At 41.5% G+C, this 23626-nt stretch overlaps 3 protein-coding genes across 8 annotated transcripts in view; 1 reads left to right on the forward strand and 2 right to left on the reverse strand.

Moving 5' to 3' along the window:
* LOC129779410 (uncharacterized) overlaps positions 1–22445 on the reverse strand; it is a 59266-nt gene extending 36821 nt beyond the window's left edge. For 3 of the 6 annotated variants that reach the window (XM_055786869.1, XM_055786866.1, XM_055786861.1), the window contains exon 1: positions 22317–22445. The gene's annotated coding sequence lies outside the window, so the exon portion shown is untranslated. The remainder of the gene's footprint in view (positions 1–22316) is intronic. The other 3 variants (XM_055786867.1, XM_055786862.1, XM_055786870.1) reach the window with 2 other exon arrangements.
* Positions 420–2695, forward strand: LOC129779413 (uncharacterized). Its single transcript, XM_055786875.1, has 4 exons — positions 420–540; positions 598–708; positions 768–1061; positions 1121–2695. The coding sequence occupies exons 3-4, from the start codon at positions 905–907 to the stop codon at positions 1690–1692; spliced, it is 729 nt and encodes a 242-aa protein (XP_055642850.1). The 5' UTR covers positions 420–540; positions 598–708; positions 768–904; the 3' UTR covers positions 1693–2695.
* LOC129779412 (uncharacterized) lies at positions 1141–13628 on the reverse strand. Its single transcript, XM_055786873.1, has 2 exons — positions 2498–13628; positions 1141–2432 (listed from the first exon to the last, which is right to left on the reverse strand). The coding sequence occupies exon 1, from the start codon at positions 10007–10009 to the stop codon at positions 8888–8890; it is 1122 nt and encodes a 373-aa protein (XP_055642848.1). The 5' UTR covers positions 10010–13628; the 3' UTR covers positions 1141–2432; positions 2498–8887.
* Positions 22446–23626: the final 1181 nt, after the last annotated feature.

Here is a 23626-nt window from a genome sequence, read left to right on the forward strand (position 1 = left end):
GATGAATTTGGATTGAAACGCAAACCACGACCTCTGGTGAATATAGTTTCAGGTCCGACTGAAGCTGAAGGTGAAGCTGATCCTGAAAATTCTTCTGTAGATTACTCAGTAGAAGAACAACGGCTTCAATCCGATTCGGAAGATCTAGAATTGTCAGCAATAATCAATAGTAATGACCCATCAGAAGAGGTGCATCCCGTAGCCAGTTTCGAAGAGGAACCCACTACTAGTCGACCAAAGCGAATAATCCAGATGCCATCAAGACTAGAACCTTTCCTGGTATTCTGGAAATAAGAAGGGAGGAATGTTGCATATCACATAGTAGCCAACCAACCACTGTCTCGATGTGTTGACAACCACTCTGGCAACCACGCATGGATAGACCTGACCAAGGCGTTATACTATAGGTGGACCGCAATGTCAAAATTGCTGTTCGGCCATTGCTCGTGAAAAAACTAATTTGTTTACAAAGCAAATCATATCATTTGGTGACAAATGCATTCGTTGGCAAAATAGCTGCTCGCGCTTCACTGTAGGCAGGTAATTTTCTGGATTTTTTTGTATAACAATTTCTCATAATTGCTTCTACTTTTTCAGATATCTACAATCAGCGGTCGAATTAAAAACAGTGCAGAAGGATGTTTTGAGTATATTTTACCTTCTAGCCGCGCAATCAATGCTTTTCTTTTCAAGCAAGCAGCGTTTTTCGTATGTGGTTTTATTGAGCATTTAAAAGAGAGTGTTATTTTTTTTTGTTTTATCACCAGGGCAAAAGCATGAAATAGAATCGTACGTGGTACGAATTTATCGGCACAATCTGATCAAGGACGGAGGCATCATCAAACGGAAACTACGCGAAAAACTTTTCGAAGAGATAAAACTGCGCCGCAACACTCGTGTGAAAATGGACGAGTTGGGCTGGGTGCTGATGAACCACAATTTGATAACACGTAATGAGCCAATCCAACAGCATGCCAATGGTAATCGACCAAATCATTTTAAATTGAACATGGAGCGGTTGTGCAACCTACTGGAGCAGCAAGAACAGAACAATCACGCTGGTAGGTCGGTTTGATATATTTATTCCGCTAAAGAATGATTATATTTGTTGATTTTTCAGAGTTGACTTCCAAAAAGCAAAACAAATTCCTGCGTATGCTGGATGCAATTTTACAAAACGACATAGTTTTGAAGGAAATTAAAGAGATGGTAGCGGCGAATCGACTTCTATCGGAAATTCGTTATGTGACTACGGTGGAACGTATGCTGAAACACAATTTGGACCCCTCTTTGCGCTGCTGCTTTGTATGCCGAGAGTATTTCCGCACTGCCGATGAGTATACCAGTCATTTCGAAAAATTGCACGGTGAGAAATTTCTTATTGTTGCGGCGGTGGATCGATTTCAGACTAGTCAAAAGTTCAACGTTCTACATCACTACAATGCCCTTAATCCGGTGACAATATTCACGATTTGCAACGTATACCACACAGCCCTAATAAAAAAAAAACAAGAAAAGACGGGTCTAATATTTTGCAATAAAGTCTACAATCTACCACTTTCCACGAAAATCGGAGAACCACTATATCGGTTAGACATGGAATGGCTGATACATATAAGGCAGAAAAAATGTTTAACTTTGGAATTCAACATCCTATATTTCCTCGTACCATTAAGTTCATGGCGCATTTGATGTCGGTCATCGTAACTGCTTCTATGGAAATGACGTGAGCATATGATTTGATTTTTGATTTTTATCTCCATCTCGGAGAAAAGTGTGGTAAACAATGTCCGGGTTATTTTTCGTTATGAGAACCTTGTTTCCACATCCTTTTACTGCACAATAATACGGCATCTGAAGTAAATAAAATATTCACAATATAATTTTGGCATGATAGAGAACCGCGAGATGAACGATTATCTGTGGAGGAGTTGGACAACAGATTTCTTAGACTTATAGCACTTTTATCACACTCACAAGCTAATCAAATCCTCACTGTCCCCCAAAAATATTGAATAATATATAATTTTTTTACCAAAATATATATTTTATTAAGGCACGTAGCTTGACGGGGCCGGGAGTCCAATATTTTAACAATTTTTGTCTTACAACTATGTTAGTAATATGTAACCGATTACTCGCGGTTGGCTCGAGGTTAGTATTACAAAGATCTCATAATTGGGATGTTGCAGTCTCCAGTACTATGTATGTGTGGCCGACACGGGATACTTCCTATTGGAGTATAACTGACCATTGATCAGCGACGCCCCCCTAGTCTGTACCTCATATCAATCGTGGTGCGTCTCTCTTGACTCGAGGAATCCAGGGTAGAATGGTCACTGGACGGTACAATCTTCAGCTCGTGTAGAGTTGCCATGAGCGGTACAACCTTTGGCTCTTGTTGAATGATCAGTGGCCTCCGACCTGTGTATCTGTAAAGAGTATGTGTATGTTTAATTACATTACATGGAGCGGTTATAATATATAATATAAATACCTTATTGCAGCTCTAGTACACTATTTTTCACGAATATATATTTGCTTATTTCTTTCTTCAGTTGTTTTCCTCAGCGAGTTGATATGAAACCATAACGACACAACCAAACAAAAAGTAAACAATGCAGAAAGCTACGTCTCGCAACTCGTCTCAGGTATTGTCATGAAAGTGTCAAGAACGAAACACCTATAGTTTAGCATCTTGGACCTGACAACCCAAGCAACCACGACTATAAAAGGATGACACCAGCGCTTTTCATTTCATTCACATTCGTTTTTTGACCGTCGTCGCGATAGCTAGTGTCATTCGGTGCAAATAACTCGAAACAACTGCCTTTCTCAAGGCAAATCCGTGCTTATTCAAAGTGTTAACTCGTAAAAACATTTTATTCGCTCTGTGTGGTAACGACAAAACACGTCTGTGCAAGTTCGTACAAGCGCTTGTTAGTGCTGGTGTCAGTTTGAGGATGGCATCTGGTCCGGCCTGGGACACAGGGCCGCCCCCTTTAGCTGAGGATGGTAGGCCCACAGCTCCGGTATGGTATGGTGGCATAGGAATCGAGCAGCTGCAAATTCTTTCGCTGTATGCTGCTGACTGGAAGACGAGGCTTAGCCCATTCATAGTGGGTAAATCAATGCATGATCTCGTTAAGGAGACGAGACTGGTTTAAAGTATGTGCTGCGTGTTCGTGATGCGGGACAGGTAGAAAAACTGCTCGCAATGGAGAAACTTGTCGACGGTACGGCGGTTATAGTGGAACGTCATCCCATTCTCAACAAACGACGCTGTGTCATTTCATGCCGTGAGATTATTGATGAGACAGAAGAAAATCTCATGAAATGGCTAGGCATAGAGGGAGTGATTGCCGCATAGAAAAGGAAGTCAAAATTAACACCCCTACTATTATCCTGACCATCAGTGGTACATCAGTACCAGATGATATTAAAATCGGACCACTGCGCATCAGGACACGAATGTACATTCCGGATCCCATGCAATGCTATACATGTTTTGCATACGGGCACACCAAATTGCGCTGCCAAAAAGAACTGCCCAAGTGTCGCAATTGTTCAGAGGAACACAGCTTGGATGGTATTTGTAGTGCAGATCCATTTTGCATACATTGCAACGACAAGCATAGTTCAACAAGTCGAACTTGTCCCAAATACGTGATGGAGAAGGAGATCGTCCGTCTTCGCTTCACCAAAGGAATCTCATACCAAGAAGCAACAAAACAACTGAAGGCAGGAGCTGGATCCTACGTGGCCGTTAGTCAAATTCAACAACGTTTGGTTACAGCTCGTGAAGGTTCACCCGAATCGGAACAGTTAAAACAAAAAGACGAACTCATAAAGCAGCTTACCGAAACCATCGCCGCACTTTCAAAAAGAGTGGAAGAGCTGGAGGAGAAAAAGACCAAAACAAAATGGGTGGGTTATATCTATGATATAACCGTAAGGTTGACGTGGGACTACCTTAGCTTAGTATTGTTTGTATTGATAAAATTTTTGACTGAATGAAACAATTTCCGAATTCAATTGAATTCAATATATTTGCGTTACGAGACCATGTTGGGGAAACGCACTCTAGTTTGCACAAAAGCAAGCGAGTACAAAAGTATTCGCAGTTTGCATGTATTTGCAACACCTTGGTTTAGAAGTCTTTAGAGGGAAAACAGATTTCAGTCGGAACAAAAATACTCCCGGCCGTACAGAGCCTTTTTCAAACGGCACACCTGGTTCTTTCCTTCCACGAATCCCTATGGCTGAATCATATATATGTCTTCTGTAAGTGATCCATTTAAGAAAGCAGTGCATACATCCATTTAATGTACTATCATTTTATCGCGACACGCAATAGCCAAAACAGATCGTAGTGTGTCCAGTTTGGCCACTGGGGAATAGGTTTCGTTATAGTCGAAGCCAAATTTTTGGCTAAAACCTCTAGCCACTAAACGAGCTTTATAGCGATCCAAATCTCCATTTATACCAGGCTTTATTTTAAAAATCCACTTATTTGAAACTGGCTTGCGATCTGCTGGCAGCTCGGTCAGAGTCCAAGTATCATTCTTCTTCAGGGCTGCCATCTCCTGGTTGATTTTTTTTTCAATTCATTTATTTGTAAGGCTCAATCGCATGAGCTTTGCGGAGCCACTAATTCATGATTTGTTTTTACAGAATTTCAACTTAAATCTATGTTTAGTAGGTTTCGACCGATTACTCGCGGTTTACTCGAGGTTAGAGCGGCAACAATTTTTGTGGGATGGATCAGGTTAGGGATATGGATATGAGGTATCGTTGTCTCAACCGAGAGTTGCCGCACGCACTGTAGCATTGTGCATAAAGACCAGGGATAGCATCTGGTGTTCGACTATCTGTCGAGGGTGGGCGACGGTGAGATGAGGGGACAAGACAAACAAACTAATAACGAAAATGAAAAAAAAACACACAAAAGCATTAAATTCTTATGCTAGTCCGTTTCACAAACATATAGATCAACTGCATATAGCAGATGTCGCGAGTTCCCAACACGTCTCTAACAGGAACATAGGGTTGTCTTCTTTGGGCCCTAAGGGCATTCAAAAGGTACTCTCTAGCTGCGTAACATTGCCGAACTGCGTGATCGATGTCATCGTAACCGTTTCCACACCGACAGACGTTGCTTTGAACAAGATTTATTCTTGGAGATGCACATCTAGCGAGTAGTGGTTGGACATAAGTCTACTCATTACACGAATGAAGTCACGACTAACGTCCAGACCTTTGAACCACGCTCTCGAAGAAACATTTGGAATAATTGAATATAACCACCGCCCAAGACTTCCAGTGTTCCAATCAGTTTGCCAACTCAAGAGGAAACTCTGACGCAGTAATTGGAAAAATTCATCGTATGAAATCTGTCTATCAAACAATTCGCCTTCCTGGGCACCCACCTTTGCGAGAGTGTCCGCTTTCTCATTGCCAGGAATTGAGCAATGAGAGGGGACCCATACAAAGGTTAACTTATAAGATCTTTCGATCAGTGCACTCATCTGCTGCCTCACTTTTGTGAGGAAATAAGATGGGTGCCTACTAGTTTTTATCGACTGGAGAGCCTCAAGCGAACTGAGACTATCCGAGAAAATGAAGTAATAGTCTGCAGGCTTGTTGGAGATCATCCCCAATGCGAAGTCGATTGCTGCCAGCTCAGCAACATAAACGGAACAAGGTTCCTGCAGTTTACGGAAGGCGCTCGAATTTTCATTGAAAACACCGAAGCCAGTGGATCCATTGAGGCGAGACCCATCAGTGAAGTATCTTTTCATCAATTGACTTTTTGGTACTTTCGGATAAAAATACGGGGAATGAAAGTTGGTCGAAGCTGATCTGAAATCCCAAGTATTGCTTGTTTCATCGACAGATCGTATTCAATTGAGGAACTGCTGATGGTGAAGTGAGCACGATCTGGAGTAAACGATGGAAGACAAATATCTGACGAAATATAGTGGTAATAAATTCTCATAAACCGAGATTGTATATTTAGATGAAGAATTTTTTCAAAGTTTTCAATCACAAGTGTGTTCGTGACTCCGCATTTCACCAGTATTCTGAGAGAAAGTTCCCAGAATCGGTTCTGTAGAGGAGTTACTCCTGCCAGAACCTCGAGACTCATGTTATGCGTTAAGTGCATACAGCCGAGAGCTATACGCAGACAATGATATTGAATTCGTTCCAATTTTAGAAGGTGACTTTTAGCTGCTGAGAGAAAGCAGAAAGAGCCATACTCCAGAATAGATAGAATAGTTGTTTTATAAAGCGTTATGAGATCTCCCGGATGAGCTCCCCACCACGTGCCGCAAATCGAACGGAGAAAGTTGACCCTCTTTTGACATTTTTGCTTCAAATACGTAATGTGGGTATTCCAAGTGCATTTTGAATCAAACCAGACACCAAGGTACTTGAAGGTCAATGATTGGGTAATGCTTCTGCCCAAAAACTTGAGTTGCAGTTGGGCTAGGAACCGCTTTCGAGTAAACACTACCAGTTCTGTTTTCTGCGGCGAGAATTCGATCCCTAAGTTCCTTGCCCAGGAAGACAAGTTACCTAGGGAATTTTGCAATGGTCTTTGCAAGTTTTCGGCATGGGAACCTCTGACGGAAACCACACCATCATCTGCAAGTTGTCTTAGCGTGCATTGTTCTGCCAAACAACTGTCAATATCTTTCACATAAAAATTATAAAGAAGGGGGCTGAGACATGAGCCTTGGGGTAGACCCATATAACTATTTCTGGAAGTTGTCAGTTGTCCAAGGGTAAAGTTCATTTGCTTTTCTGACAACAAATTGCACAAGAAGTTGTTCAAAATTCCAGGAAGTCCACACCTGTCCAGATTGTCTGACAGAATTTCTATGGAAACCGAATCAAAAGCTCCCTCAATATCCAAAAATACTGAAGCCAGTTGCTCCTTGTGCGCAAAGCCAGTTGAATATCCGTAGAAAGCAACGCTAGACAATCGTTTGTTCCTTTGCTCCTTTGCCCAAATTGTGTACTTGATAGCAAATTATTTGTCTCGATCCATTGATCGAGACTTCGAAGGATAATTTTTTCCAACAATTTTCTAATGCACGAGAGCATAGCAATCGGACGGTATGAGTTATGGTCAGACGCTGGTTTGCCAGGCTTTTGAATTGCTATCACTTTGACCTGTCTCCATTCGGGTGGCACAATATTGTTTTCTAGTAGGGTATTGAATAAGTCTAGCAAGCGTCTTTTCGCGATATGGGGAAGATTTTTTAGAAGAACGAATTTAATCATATCGCTTCCGGGTGAAGAGTTGTTCGATGAAAGAAGAGCCATAGAAAATTCCAGCATTGAGAATGGTCTGTCCAGAGGTCCTCCGCTTGGAGACGTTTCTCGAAGAATATGTTGGGCTTGAACTGAGTCTGGACAGACCTTTTTAGCGAAATCGAATATCCATCGGTTGGAGTATTCTTCACTCTCGTTGGTAGATGAGCGGATACGCATGTTGCGAGCTACCCTCCACAAGGTACGTATTGAGGTTTCACGTGAAAGACCTTCAATGAAAGTGCACCAGTAACCGCGTTTTTTTGCTTTAATTAATTGTTTCAGCTGTATTTCAAGCTTCGGATATTCCTCGAAGTGTGTGGATGTTCCATAACTACGAAAAGCTTTGAAAGCATTAGATTTTTACAAATACAATTTTGTGCATTCGTCGTCCCAGCCAGGAGTGGCTGGTTTTCTATTAAACGGAACACTAGGAACTTTTCTTTTTTGTGCTTCCAATGAGCTTTTATACATCAAATCTACGAAGAATCGATATTCTTCCAATGGTGGAAGTATATCTATTGATTCGACACCAATTGTTACCGCCGTTGCAAATTTTTGCCAGTCGATGTTCCTTGTTAGATCAAATGGAAATCGAGATGGTTCAGTGGATTGCGGGCTACACTTGATTGATATATTGATTGGCAAGTGATCGCTACCATGGGGATCATTGATGACCTTCCACTGACAATCTAATGATAGCGAGCTTGAGCAAAAAGATAGGTCGAGTCGACTTTCTCGAGCCGGAGGTTTTGGAATTCGTGTCGCTTCACCATTGTTCAAGATAGTTAAATTGAAATCGTCACATAAATCGTAAAAAATAGCCGCTCTAGCGTCATCATAAGGATCACCCCACCCAGTACCATGGGAGTTCATGTCACCCAGTATTAGAACTGGGGATGAGAGAATCGAGACTAGATTCCAAAGTTGACTACGGCTAATGTTAGTATTTGGAGGAACGTATACTGAAGCTATGCAAAGTTCTTTATTCTTTGCCGTTATTTGACACGCGACAATTTCGATGTCTGATAGAGCTGGGAGAGGAATTTTATAGAAAGAGTAGCACTTTTTGATCCCCAGAAGTACTCCTCCATAAGAATCATTTCTATCCAGGCGAATAATGTTAAAATCGTGGAAGTTCAGTTCTGTGTCAGAAGAAAGCCATGTTTCAGGAAGGGCGAATATATATATATATATATATTTTTTTTTTATTTAAATCTTTTATTTTTTACAGGCTCAGTTACATAGGTTTAAAGGAGCCGAACTCCTTACTGTATTGTTACTAGTATATATACATTTTCCCTTAATTCTAATGTTAATAATATAGGAAACCGATTACTCGCGGTCGACTCGAGTTTAGAAGGGTGACATATTTTCTTCAGGAAAAGGAGGGGATATGAGGATATATTGACAATGATCACACTCACACACTCAATCACACTCATCACATTCAATTCTTAAACTTATCTTATATCTAACATGTATTTACATTTCATCTTATTCTTAAGAAGGGATCCGATCTCTCACAAAGGAAAAGGAAAAGGAAAAACTAAGGGTATAAGGACAATCACACACGAAGATCGATAGCATTAAGGAATACATATATTTGGGACATGTAATCAAGGTCTAACCGAGCCAACACGTCTCTCACCGGCACCATGGGCTGCCTTCCTCGGGCCCGAAGGGTGTCTTCTAAATTCGATCTGGCGACAAGATACAGCTCGCACGACCAAACAACGTGCTCGATGTCGTGGTAACCTTGGCCACAAACACAAAGATTGTTGTCGGCAAGATTAATACGAAAGAGTAGCGCATCTAACGAACAGTGATTGGACATGAGTCGGGAGAAGGTGCGAATAAAGTCCCGACTCAAGTCCAGTCTTTTGAACCATGGTTTGAGGCTAACCTTAGGGATAATCGAGTGGAGCCACCGGCCCAATTCATCTTCGTTCCATTTGCGGTGCCAGTTAACTATGGTATTTTTGCGGACTAAAGAATAAAAATCATTGAAGGCGATTTGACGCTGATAAGTATCGCCTTCAATTGCACCTACCTTTGCTAATGAGTCAGCCCTCTCATTACCCGGAATTGAGCAATGTGAAGGGACCCAGACAAAGGTAATGACATAACAGCGTCTGAATAAAGCACTCAAAATTTCTCGTATTCTCTCAAGGAAGTACGGCGAGTGCTTTTCCGGCCTCACTGAACGGATAGCTTCGACAGAGCTAAGACTATCCGTTACAATGTAATAGTGTTCAACAGGTCGTGAGGCGACGCTGTCCAGCGCCCAGTGTATCGCTGCCAATTCAGCAATATACACTGAGCAAGGATTCTGAACACTGTGGGAGGTGCTAAAAAATTCGTTGAACACTCCAAATCCTGTGGACTCATTCATAGAGGACCCATCAGTAAAGTACATATTATCACAATTGATATCCCCATACTTTGCATCGAAGATCGTTGGAACGATCCTCGATCGAAGATAATCTGATGTTCCATGGATATCCTGCTTCATGGACAGATCAAAATGCATAGAGGAATTGATGTAGTCAGGAAAACAAACACGGTTGGGAATATACGAGGAAGGATCAACCTGCATGGAGATGAATTCATGATATGGACTCATGAACCCAGATTGAAAATTTAGCTCGATCAGCTGTTCAAAATTTCCGATCACCAATGGGTTCATAACCTTACACCGGATGAGGAACCGAAGAGATTAATAAATTGAAGCGATCTTTTAGTGGGAATACGCCTGCCAAAACCTCGAGACTCATGGTAGGCGTTGAGGGCATACATCCCAGAGCAATACGGAGACAAAGATACTGAATTCGCTCGAGTTTAATGAAGTGTGTTTTGGCAGCTGATTGAAAACAGAAACTGCCGTACTCCATCACTGAGAGAATAGTTGTTCTATACAACATTATAAGATCTTCTGGATGGGCTCCCCACCATGTGCCGGTAATTGTACGGAGAAAGTTTATTCTTTGTTGGCATTTTTTACTCAGATACCTAATATGGTTCGACTCCCATACCTAATATGGGAGTCGAACCAGACCCCAAGATACTTGAATGACATAGCATGAGTGATCGGTTTACCCAAAAGATGAAGCTTTGGTTTTGCTGGTTTATGCTTCCTAGAAAAAACCACCATCTCTGTTTTCTCCGTGGAGAATCCGATCCCTAGCCCAATGGCCTAGGTTGAAAAATTGTTCAATGTATCTTGTAAGGGTTCTTGCAAGTCGGATTCGTTTGATCCTACGACAGACACCACTCCATCATCTGCAAGTTGTCTTAGGCTGCAATTTTGTGTAAGGCAATTGTCAATGTCGCTTACGTAGAAGTTGTACAAAAGGGGGCTTAAACATGAGCCCTGGGGGAGGCCCATGTAAGAGACCCGACTTACTGCCGAATCTCCGTGAGAAAAGTTCAAATGTTTCTCACAAAGCAAGTTATATAACATATTATTCAACAGAGGCGGCAGACCCCGAGAGTGTAATTTGTCTGACAAAACCTCTATTGAAACAGAATCAAAGGCCCCCTTTATGTCCAAGAATACTGAAGCCATTTGTTTTTTTTCGGCGTAAGCCATTTGAATTTCTGAAGAAAGCAACGCAAGACAATCATTCGTCCCCTTGCCCCTGCGGAACCCATATTGTGTATCTGAGAGTAGGCCATTCGTTTCAACCCATCGATCAAGGCGAAACAAGATCATTTTCTCCAACAATTTCCGTATACAAGACAGCATTGCTATTGGGCGGTACGAATTGAAGTCGGACGCGGGTTTTCCGGGTTTTTGAATAGCTATAACTCGTACATGTCTCCAATCATCCGGAACAATATTATGTTCCAGAAACCGATTGAATAAATTCAACAAGCGATGTTTCGCCACACCAGTTAACAGTCGTCGAGGGCAGTTTTTTAAAACGGCCGGTACATTCACTCGTAATGTATTCGCACGTCAAGCCCGTTTCGGTTATCACACCCTCAATTTCGACTATGTGAGAGGGAATGTAAACCCGATACTCAATTGTAAAATGCTGATCGACAACAATCTTGTTTGCGTCTTTCCGGTCAGTCACGACAACTCGTAATTTGTTTGGTCTAACCTTCGAAATTTCCGAAACGGAGGTATACCTTGCCAGATCTTTCGCGATCTGCATGACTCTCAACGCTTTTCCATTAGGCTTAGGCCTGAAGAAAACAACCCAGGGACCAATTCCGGGCGCATCTTCTGGATAGACCTTCACACGCGGGGTGGGAATAACAGGGGAGGAAGGCGAGGACGGGGATTGAGAGGGATCAGGGACAGTAGGGTGGGAAGGTGAAGGTTGAGAAGGAGCGAGGAGAACAGAGGGAGAAGACGAGGTTGAAGGTAAAGTGGGATCGTTAAGGGCAGATGGGAGATTTGCTAGTTTTTTGGAGGGAGGCTTGGTAGGGTTAGCTGACTCGTCCCCAGAAGAAGTATCTTCCGTATTTGGTACGCGTTTGAGTGACTTTTTTTTATCACTTAGGAGGGAACTGGAGTCAGAGACCTCCATATCCGAAGGTCCCCCACTCTCTGCCATTTTAAAATTTGCACTTATATTCTAAGTATTTTTTGTTTTTTAAACAATATTTCACAATAAAATAATTCACAAAAACAAAAAAAAACTTATAATTAATAAATATTTTCTCTGAGTATATTTAATCTTATTCACCTATGAACGCACTCCAGTGCAGATGAACGGGAGCGCGCTGAAAGCTCGTTGGTGGTGAGAATGTGCTTACGACACCACTACACACAGTCGTCGGTAAAAGCTTACCCGCACTGGTACTGTTGGCACGATGATTCGGCGAAAACTCCAATGTCGGCGAAGCAGCGACAAAATAAAAACCAATCCTTGGTTTTCCGATGATGAAAGCCTCTATCCGCTTTCATTCAGGGTACTCCACTCACTATCCAGATAGCGAAATGAACTCTTCAGCGGCAAAAAAAAACAACAATCACGCGGTAACCGATAACGAAACTTAGACGCGACTTTCCTTCGTCTGGTTACTTCGGGCAATCGGCGAAGAATGAATGATGCGAGATGAGGGCGAATATATCGCAGTCATAATTTTGAAGTAAAAATTTGAACGAGTCTAGTTTAGGCACTAGACTACGGCAGTTCCATTGTAACACATTGATCATATCTTCTACTACGTTAGGTGAATTATCCATCGAAAGATATGATTGATGCAAGGAGGGGCCATGAAACAGTCAATTGCTTAAGATAAGACTTCAGGGATGGAAGCAAGGCAGAAATAAGGCTTCTTAGGGGGTCTTGAATATTGAAGGTGTTTAATATAAAGTCCACAATGTCCGAAAAAGCTATCAATCCTCGATTGGACGCGAATTTTCTATGAGAAGATCGAGGGGCAGGGTTTTTGTTTCTCTCTCTTCTGGGTAACGGCGTATAATCCTTACTGCAACCAGGAATTGGCTGAGAAGGAGTCTTCGGATTAATTTTTTATACCATTATCCTTGGAATTAGACAATCTTCTGAGGATCATTTTAGCTTTCTTACGGTGCATCATTGGTGAAGAGAGTTTTCTTTTTTGAGAATCATCCTTTGTCTAAGATTCTGGTGCAGCCGTAGTGTGATCCTCATCAGAATCAGAGTCCAATTCTTGAGTTGACAAAACCGAAAATTGGTTTTCATCATGAGCGGCTGATGCGGCCTTGAGCATTTCAGCATAAGTCCACTTGGAGCGTCCTGTGATAGAACGCTTCACTTTATCGGAGTGCTGTTTGTACCTTGGGCACTCCTGTAGTGCGTGAGGATTCTCGCCACAGTGGATACATTTTGACGTAGGACTACGTCTAACCGGAAGATATAGGGGGTGAAATGGAAATCTAGGCACTGAACAAGTAGGAAAAAATGCAAGATTTGGAACGCTTATAACTCGAGCATTTCTCAATAGATCGCAAAGGTTTTTGCATCAATTGATAGAAAATATATCCACGCATCTATCATAACGAATAACATTTCATTTTTCTTGAGATAAATAATTGAATAATTTTGAAATATCAAGCATTGTCAAAATGCACTATGTGCCCATTTTTGATTGGTCCATTTTGTGCTTCTCAAATCGTACGCCCAAAACGGGCAATCAGAGCAGCAGCGAAATACAATGAAGCACGATTGGAAAGGAAAAAGAAAAAAATGAACGAAACATTGGTCGCAGTCTCACACATGCGTAATTCTCGAGCCAGCCAGTCAGCTTAAAAATCCCCGCTCCGCTGCCGTAACGATCATTCTCATTCAAACCGTACACCACATCGGTTCGCATCACAACAAATCAACAAACCAACCCAAGCAGCCATGTCTGGACATGGTAAAGGAGGAAAAGTGAAGGGAAAGGCAAAATCCCGCTCGAACCGTGTTGATCTGGAGTTCCCCGCAAGGGTAGCTAGGCCGAGCGCGTTAGTACCAGTGCACCAGTCCACCTAGCCGGCGTTATATAGTTTCGGCCGCCGAAGTGATCGAGTTAGCTGGCAAAGCTGCTCGCGACGATAAGAAAACCCGCATTCGGAACAGAACACATTCGGTTCGGTGGACATCAAGATAACAGGCAGTTGCAGCGAGTGGCGAGCGGCAAACGCAATCGCAAAACGGCATCAGGTAGCAGAAGTAAAAAGTTTGTTCTTTATACAAACTGCTTTGGTGGTAAATCCAGAACAAGGCGGCATCGAGGGCGTTCGAAATGGTTTTTTTCAAAACCACGAGTACTAAGTTTTCTAAATTGGAACCATTCCATTAATCAAGGCGCTTTTCAGGGCCATTAAACCTTCCAAAAAAGAGTTTAGGAAATACAGTTCAATGCATTCTAAAACATTATCCAAAATAATAATAAAACACAAATTGATTTTTTCATAATTTGTTTGTCAGGATATGATGAGTATGTGAATTTGGCAGTTGTTCTGAGCTTATTGATTTTCATCAATTCTTAAATTGCTTCTAGATTGAAAGTACAGTAATTTACACTTATCTCGACATTTAGCTAATTGGACGGACCTGTAATGTGACATATTTAGTTGGACATTTTTGTAAACATAGAGATCGGGGTCCAAATTATGACCCCACATTGAAAGTCGACACTGTACCACTGTCATCGCAAATGTTCAATTACAGGTTAAAATTACCTCCAATCCGATACTGAGTGGTGGTAATGCGACGTGCCATTGAATGTAATTTACTGTAAAATATGTCACAAGCTGGATGGGAAGAAATTTTCCAACTGTGAAAGCTGTAGCGAGTGGCAAACGCAATAGCTAAACAGAAAGGTTTAACCGAACAAGATGGGAATATCGAGTGATAACAAAAACACAACACCAAAGGTTCTTTTCAGAACCATCAACATATTCATAAAGAGTAAACAGTAAACTAATCCATTTTTCAGGTAGATAGGTAGGTATTCACGTTGGAGAAGAAAATAAAACAATATATTTAAAATATATATTTAACAAAAGCTGTCCCCTTTGTATAGTCCTACGTCACTCCGGTTATGTCCCCGACATTACCCACCCGTCTTTTTTTCCACTGTTTGTGTACAAGAATCCTCACTGTGTTTTTCACCACATTTACCGCAGCGGAACTTGTTGCCGCAATGGCTGGAAGAATGTCCCAAATTTTTACAGATGGTGCAATTATAGACCCGCGGTACAAACAAGCGCACCGGAAAAAACACTATCTACTCTCACATAGTTCGGGAGAACACAACCAGCGAAAGTCACCCGATACGAGTGTGAAGGCTTATAGACTTTTTGGTTGTCTTCCAAAGATGCTGCATGTAGTTGCCTAACATCCAGAATCTTCACAAGCTCACCAATTAGGGAGTTTTTAAAACAACCCGATGCTTTTTTCAATTCTTCAACACTCAGACTCGCATCGGAGACTACGCCTTCTATCTCCACATCTCGAGAAGGGATGTAAATGTGGTACTCCCTGTTGAAAATCTCGTGGTCAACAATCTTGTTCGCCACATCAAAAGTCGGTGCTTCTACACGCAGTTTGTCCGGTCTCTCTTTACGTATCAAGACATCCGGATACTTACGCAGAAAATCTCTTGAAATGTCAGGAGTTCTCAACGATTTCTTCTTGGGTCGAAAGAAAACAACCCATGGTGCCTTTGAGGACTGTTGGTAATAGCGCGTCCGCGCAACAATAGCATCAGCAGACGCCATAACGGTTGCGTATACGGTGCGCGACCGTCTATGAAAAACAAAAAAAAAACTTTCTCACACACACGCACACGCGCGCGCAAAAACTCAACTTAAAACTAACTTAGACTTAAAATTAACGTAAACTAAAAAATATTTCAAAACTAAAATTACTTTCCAAAAAAAACTTCTTCAAAAAAAAAAAATGAACACCCCTATTCAGAGAGCGATACAAAGCCGCGCGCTACAAGGTAAACACTATAGCGCGACGGCAAAATCTATTGTTGTACTTCTCTGTTTTGTTGACGGCGTTCAGTGGAACGAATGAACAGGCCACCGATCCGGGCTTGCCAGAGAGGCGCTTCCTGTTGCTTTTGGTGCACTTCACTTGCGACGAAAGCAGAAAAAAACACAACTTAAAACCACTTTAGAAAAAGGAAAAAAAACAGCTTCGATTTATTGCTAACAGAGCACGAACAATAGACGTCCGGCTCTTACAATTGATCGATGAGGGTCCTCCTGGTTGATAGCAGCTTCCCACTTAGGCCAATCTTTCCGCGCTTTCGCTTCAGCCAGCGTTCTCGGCAAATCCTCGACATATTCTATGGCATTCAACGCATACGCTGCATAATCCATCTCATAGTCCGCTTGCCACGTTTGGCGGCTTCCGATCACGCATTGGTCTTCCAGTGCTAGTGGATTCAGCTGGATCATCTGCTCTTTCTCGATGCAATCCTAGATCCAAATCAGCTCCCAAACGTTCCTCCTCGCCAAAACTTTCATAATCTGACATCGATTCCGCTCTGGAACCGCGTTCCAACTCCGATTCCTCTTGAACAGATTCTTCTCTTTCATCGGCAGCAGCAACTGAGAAAATGTCCGAAGCTCGCTCAAATGTACCTTTCGATAACTCTGCATCGTTCACAAATTCCACGAAATCCACGTCACGGGCATGCAATATCTGCCGCTTGACTGGGTGCCACACTCGATATCCGTTATGTGCGTAACCCAGAAATAACCCTTTCCACGATTTCATGTTCAATTTACATCGTTGTTCCTTTGGTATATGTACAAATACAGTACAACCAAAAACTCGCAACTTCTGAACGTCTGGCTTCGATCCTCCCCACAGCTGGTACGGTGTCACATCTGAATTAATTGCGCTGGAAGAACTGCGGTTCAACAAATAAGCTGCAGTCTGCACAGCTTATGCTATTTGTGCTATCACCCCAAAAACACTTGTTCACACCAGAGTCTTGTAACATCGCCCGTGCTCGCTCAACGAGGGAGCGGTTCATCCGTTCGGACACGCCGTTCTGCTCCGGGGTATGAGCTACTGTCCACTCGATCTGAATCGCACTTTGTTCACAAAACTGCACAAATTGACGATTCTTATATTCACCCCCATTGTCACATCTCAAACGCGAGATTTTTCGACCGAACTTCGCCGATACCAGCGCCGCGTATTGCTGGAAGCAATCGTACACTTCATCTTTTGATTTCATTAAAAACACAATCACGAAGTGGCTCCAGTCGTCAACAAAAGTGACTAAGTATCTCCTACCACCAATATCAACCGGATTTATCGGTCTGCAAACATCCGAGTGTATGAGCTCGAGGATACGCGATGATCGCGGCTCCTTACGCACTTGAAACGGATTCCGTGTTTGTTTGGCCGCTACACATAGCTCGCAAACAATATCGTTTTTGTTTCTTTTACGACCGTTCAGCTTTAGACCAACACACATGTTATCACCTATCAGTTTTTCTAGGCTTCGCGCATTCAGATGACCAAATTGCCGATGTCACAGTTCCAGATTCGCTGGCACATGCCCGAACGATAACAATGAATCACTCACGTTTCGATTATCAACGAAAAAATCCAAACGACGCGCGAACCGTTGGCAACCATCTCTGAACCACGAAAGATATGAACCAATTCACTTTCGAACACTACTTTCATACCAGCTTCATCACATCGTATAACAGAGAACAAGTTGCATCGAAGCTCTGGTACGAACAGGATATTTTTAACGAAATACTCCATTGCCTTGCCATTTACGACGGACGTCACTTTCACTGTTCCCGCTTGCTTCGCCTCGATCGTTTCGCCATCCTTGGCGATCGCAATCTCCACCGGCTGCTGCAGGTCATGCAATTCGACGAACAACGTTTTGTCGTTGACCAAATGATCAGAACAACCTGAGTCGATGTACCAAAGAACTCGATTCGACTCATCAGAACACGCAATACCCCTGCTGAACCCAACAAAACTCACACTACCCTGCTCTGCAGCATAGGCTTTGAATTTGGTCACTTCATTTTTCTTTGCATCTTCTTTCTTCTTCGTAGGGCACTCTGCCAACTTATGGCCTTCTTGTTTACAACCGAAACATTTGAGTTTTCTCTTCTTCGGTATTTGCTTCGAGCCAGTAAAAGCTGCTTGCTCATTTTTCACTGTGCACAGTTCACCTTTCTTCTTCGTTTCTTTGTCGAGAAGCCGACACTTAACAAACTCAAGCGTAAGCACTTCTTCCGGCATCGTTTCAATTGCCGTAACGACTGCAGAATAAGACGAACCGAGAGTCAAAAGAAGTCGCCCCGGTTGCCCGATACTCGCGCACTAGTTTATCGAACTGTGAAAAATGTTGCTGCAATTTACCCGAATCGTATCGCAACGTAAGCATCTGCCGCTTCGGATGCATTCTGCTTGCTACACTACGCCTTTCAAACACTCTGTGCAATGCATCCCACACATCTTTCGGCTGCTGTTTATCGCGAACATATTCCAACTGAGAATCATTCGCCCCACAAGCAGCGATTTGCATTTGCGGTCCTTTTTAGCTCTTGCCTCGCGTTCTTTCGCCTTCTTATTTTTCTGCTCTTGGTTGTCAGCCGGATCATCGATTAGCTCGACCACATCCGCAGCATAGTGCTCAACACACTCCACTAGTTCATGCTCTTCCAATAGAACGAGCATTCTGAACTTCCAAGCGGAAAAATTAGAGCTGTCGAAAACTGGCAGAAACACTCGATCTTGTTTTTCTTCCTCCATCTATTTCACTTTCACTTGATTACGCGACAAAACCGATAAACCAAAACGTATCCTGGGCCGATAACCTAAAGTGGTTTTTCGGATGGATAATTATTAATAACAAGACCGACGAAACTTTACGCAGTATAAAAGAAAAACGTGTTTATTGCTTTTAATTCAACATGGAGTAATAAACGGAAGTAAACTTATTCTGTCAATTCTCTTGACAGTAGGGGCACTTTAATTCCCACGGTTGCTATATATGGTGAGTGCAAGAGACTGCTTCTTCAACAAGTACTTCGATTAAACGCCTCCAAATAATCAGAACGATTGCATCTAGAGTTCCATGTGCTCATAGAACATCTATCATGCAAATCGTCAACTGCTGGCTCCTATCCAAAATGTTTTATGGAGCTGGCTTTTTGAGAAGAGGTAATAATGTTGATAAGAAACTATGTCCGTTATACAACAAAGTTTTCAGAACTGCTTTCGGAGTGTTCATAACAAGTCCTACCTCTGCAGTGATGGCCGAATGTGGCCAGCTACCGTTCAAGCATTATTTGACGGTCTGTGTGGTTACTAAGGCTGTGCGTTGGCTTAGTCTCAAAGGTCGCGTTGATGTTCCCCTGGTACTGAGAGCTAACCAACTACTACACTCCTTGACCAGCTTCAACCTTCCTTCTATAGCTACCTTACCTAGAACCAAAATTAGACCCTGGAACCAATCCGCTCCTAAAATAGATCTTTCCCTACAGAACCAAGTTAAAGTCGGAGATCCTCCATATAAAATCCAACAACATTTGCTCAAATTGTGTAGCAAGAGGTATGAAGGTTTTCATTGTATCTTCACTGATGGTTCCGTTGCCAACGACAAGGTTGGCTACGGAATTACTAGCGAAGGTACAAATATTTGTTCCTCCCTCCTTACCATCATCCTGTTCGATATTCAGTGCGGAAGCCTACGCTCTTTTGAAAGCCTCCGCCCTTAACCCTCCCCAGTCTGGAAAACCAGTGATTATTTTCAGCGATTCAGCAAGTTGTCTACAAGAGCTAAAATCCGCTTCTACCAAACACCCTTGGCTTCTTTCTACTGAGATATTCGCATTAGAGAGAAATATCTCCTTTTGCTGGATTCCAGGTCACTCTGAAATTCTCGGTAATGAGGAAGCCGACAGATTGGCGGGTTTAGGTCGGAACTGTGAGATTGAGGTGGTTGCTGTGCCTTCTATGGATACTATACGTTGGACCAAAAATGCCATAAGAGAATCATGGGACTCGGAATGGTTCAGCAGACATAACACTGCCTTGCGGCGAATCAAACCAGTTACATCTAGTTGGCCTGATAATCCCGTTCCACAACATCGTCGAATCCTTTCCCGCCTCCGCATTGGGCACACTAACCTAACCCATAGTTTCCTAATCACCAAACAAGATCCCCCCAACTGCATCACCTGCGGTGTAGCCCTATCCATTCCCCACATACTAATAGAGTGCAAAGCCTACGATCATGAACGTTCGGCCAACGATTTAAACCACAACCTGGAGTTAGTACTTTCCCCACCTTTGGGTTAATAAAGTCCCTTCAAAAACAAGAACAGAACAGAATTTTCATTTCATTCTGTATTTGGAAGTCATAGAATAAAGAACTCCTATAGTAATATAGAAGCCGTTTTTATCTCTTTTGTGAAGAATTCAACACCCCTAAAATATCCTACACATGACGAGTTCTTCTAAATCAGTGGTTTTCAACCTTTTTCGCTCCATTCCCTCTTTACAAAACTTAATCCCAGTACTTCCCCCTATCAGTATTTTGCAAGAAAGTTTGTAGCATATCAGTAAAATAACGAAAGAATACAAACGGTTTTCGAGTTATACTCGCAACAAATTTGATTTTATACTTGTATCTAATTACAAAAAAAGGTATATAAAGTTTGGCAAGTCAGTATCCGCCAAAATCGTAATTCTTGAGCACGTTGTCGAAAAGCACACCCTATGTCACCTTCAATATCCACTCTGTTACTGTGTTTTATTTCCATCAGCAGCATTGTAGGAAATCCAGATTCACATAAATACTACGCAAAAGACAACACACTGGTAACGCTTATTTCGAATATCAGGATAAAAATCGATCATATGTAGATCGATGAGTTTATTCTGAAATCGATCCGAAAATTTCGTCACTGCTAGTCGGAAGACATTTCAAACCATGTCCAAATCTTGTTTTTGGATATAAGGAAAATTTGTTTCAAGTTCAACATGATGTAAAAAGTCTTGATAAATGCTGTACAATTTTCTTTTTTACGGTCTTCTGTACCATTTCGTCGTCTGTTCCCTCATCATTCACTGACGAAAATCTTTCAAACATTACGAAGTTGTTAAATTAAACATTATATTTCAGATATGGAAATGTTTGCCGAGGATCGCAAATTTTAGCGTATCTAATAAAGTTTTTGTGGCAATTTTTGCTGATCATTGTCATCTCCAAAGCGAAGTAATTGTGCAATATTCCCTTGCACAATTCCCCCTTTTATTGACCAAATTCCACACTAGGGGGGAATTCCCCACCGGTTGAAAATCACTGTTCTAAATTCTCACATTTGGGTATGATAGTATCCACAGGTTCTGCTTCTTCGTTTATTTGTTTACAAAGAATTAACATTTTTCGATTTATTTTTCTTTGTCCGTCGCTTCCTCTTATTATTTGTTCACGCAGACTTTAACTCCTTCACGTATAACGTCGAACCACACTCGTGGCGATTAGACTGTGCCAGAACATAAGAACGTACAACATCGAACCTCACTCGTCGTCTATTGATGTAAAACGGATACATGCTTCAGGCGTGTGATGATGCGGGACTGCTACGATCGTAAGTAAGATACACACACTCAGCAGAGTATCCAAACGACGCACAATTAAATCGTACGGCAAGGGGTTAAAGTGTGCAGCTTGCTTCCACCGTTGCCTGGTTTTTGAATTCTTTTTAGGGAAACGTATTGCGGTCTGCACAAATGTATGGAAAAAACAGAAGCACTCATTTCAACAAATTAGATATTGAAAAAGTTATAATTGTAAATTGTATCGAGCCATAAATCTCAAAAGGTAATTTTTCGTAAGAAGAGTGGCTGAGTTTAATTAAAATAAGAATATAATTCAAACCACCAAAATCCAAAAAAAAAAAACCCCAGACCACAACAGGAAATTTAGAGTGCAATTAACAAGCTCGAGTGATTGCTGCAATTCATGTCATTAAATTTCCTGTTGCCTCGAAAACGGAATTTAAAAAATCACAAATATGTAAATTCCAACTTTTTAGTTTGAATTTCGGCATCATTAGCTTATCTTCTTGGTTGTACAAGAAAATATAATATTCCACGTGGTGTATTATCCTCAAAATAGAATAATTCAACAAATTAACGTAATTTGCATACACAAAAAACCATTTTTATCAATTTATTATCCAATTTGAAAAGAAACATAATAATACGCAAACAGCATTTTCATCACACTTTAAAAGAGGATCAGCTATCATTCTCATAGCGAATGAGATATATTTGTAGGATAAATTAACATAATAAAAACACATCACTAGCACACATCCCTCGTCATTTGATCATTATGAAACAAGCTTTTCTGGTTCTGCAGTTGATATCGTTTGACCACAACAAACTAGGTATCAACGAAACCCGGGTTAATAATAATGAACGCGTGACATGATGATATGACGATATTATATTGAAAGCAATAATGGTTGTTAATTTCTATCTATATTTATTTACTCAACTATCGATGATGTAGCTAGAATCCCAAGCACTGCGTTGATAACAAATTGAAAATCAAATATTTAACAACAAATAGAAGACTCTTGATGCTTTAGTGAGAGAAACGACATACTCTCACAAGAGACAAACAAACGACTGAAAGTATATACAAGTAAACTACTCTTTCGAGTGAACATAAAATGATGCTCGTTGTCAGTGTTGCCATTCCACTACAGATAATAGATACTGTTTCACTGCGTTAAGTGCGATTCGCATACAACACAACGTCACGTAAGGTAACGCCAATCATATAATTATTATGGAAGCATTCATATACACCGGCAACGTAACGAACCGTTATCAAACGCTTACGTGAACGACCGATAACGTTTGTAGAAAAGAATAACTGACGGTGTTGAGTTCGTGTCTCGGTTTTGACGTAGAACTACGTCTTTCAGGAAGGGTGCCAAATCAGGAAACAGGTCACGTTTTTATGAAATAAAGTTAACGTTAATAAATATTTTCACTGTGAACGAATTCTCATGATTTGTATACCAATCGAATCGGAAATTCTCTAAGATTTGTTTGATATGCTAAACATTACAATTCGCTATTCTCTAAACGGTTTAAATTCATGAAAACTGAAAGAACTTCCTTTTTTCTCATACATTTGTTCTGGCGATTTGTGTGCTAACCTTACTTGTATTTCGAATGCTTATAACTCGAACATTTCTTAACAGATCGGAGAGATGTTCACATCAATTGATAGGAAATATTTCCACGTGTTTTTATAAAATGTTTAATTAATAAAATGTTATTTTTATGAGATGAACAATTGAACAACTGTAAAATGTCAAGCGTTATCTAAACGCTCTAACTGCCAAGGGTTGATTGGCCCGATTTACGGTTTCCCCAACACAGACTTTAAAATCGATGTACCTGTGGAAATCCGCTTTGCAAATATACATGGAAGTCGGGTGTGTTTTTGTTCCCACCGAGCTGTGTTTCCCTAACACGGACTTCTAAATTAATGTGCCTTGAGGAATCCGCTTTATCAAAACATGCAAGTCGGGGGTATTTTTTCCCACTGAGCTGTGTCTCCCTAACACGTACTTCAAAATTAATGTGCCTGGGGAAATCCGCTTTGCAAATGCATGCAAGTCGGAGGTATTTTTTGGTGTTGAATACTTTTGTACTCGCTTGTCGTTGTGCAGATGTTTCCCCAAAACGTACTTTTGAACTGAGAGGCCTGGGAAAATCGTCGTTTCAGATACTAGAGGTGAATGAACTTTCGCGGTTTCAGAGGGAAATGTTAAATACAATGATCG

The sequence above is a fragment of the Toxorhynchites rutilus genome, chromosome 3 (assembly GCF_029784135.1).
Source record: "Toxorhynchites rutilus septentrionalis strain SRP chromosome 3, ASM2978413v1, whole genome shotgun sequence".
Taxonomy (NCBI): domain Eukaryota; kingdom Metazoa; phylum Arthropoda; class Insecta; order Diptera; family Culicidae; genus Toxorhynchites; species Toxorhynchites rutilus.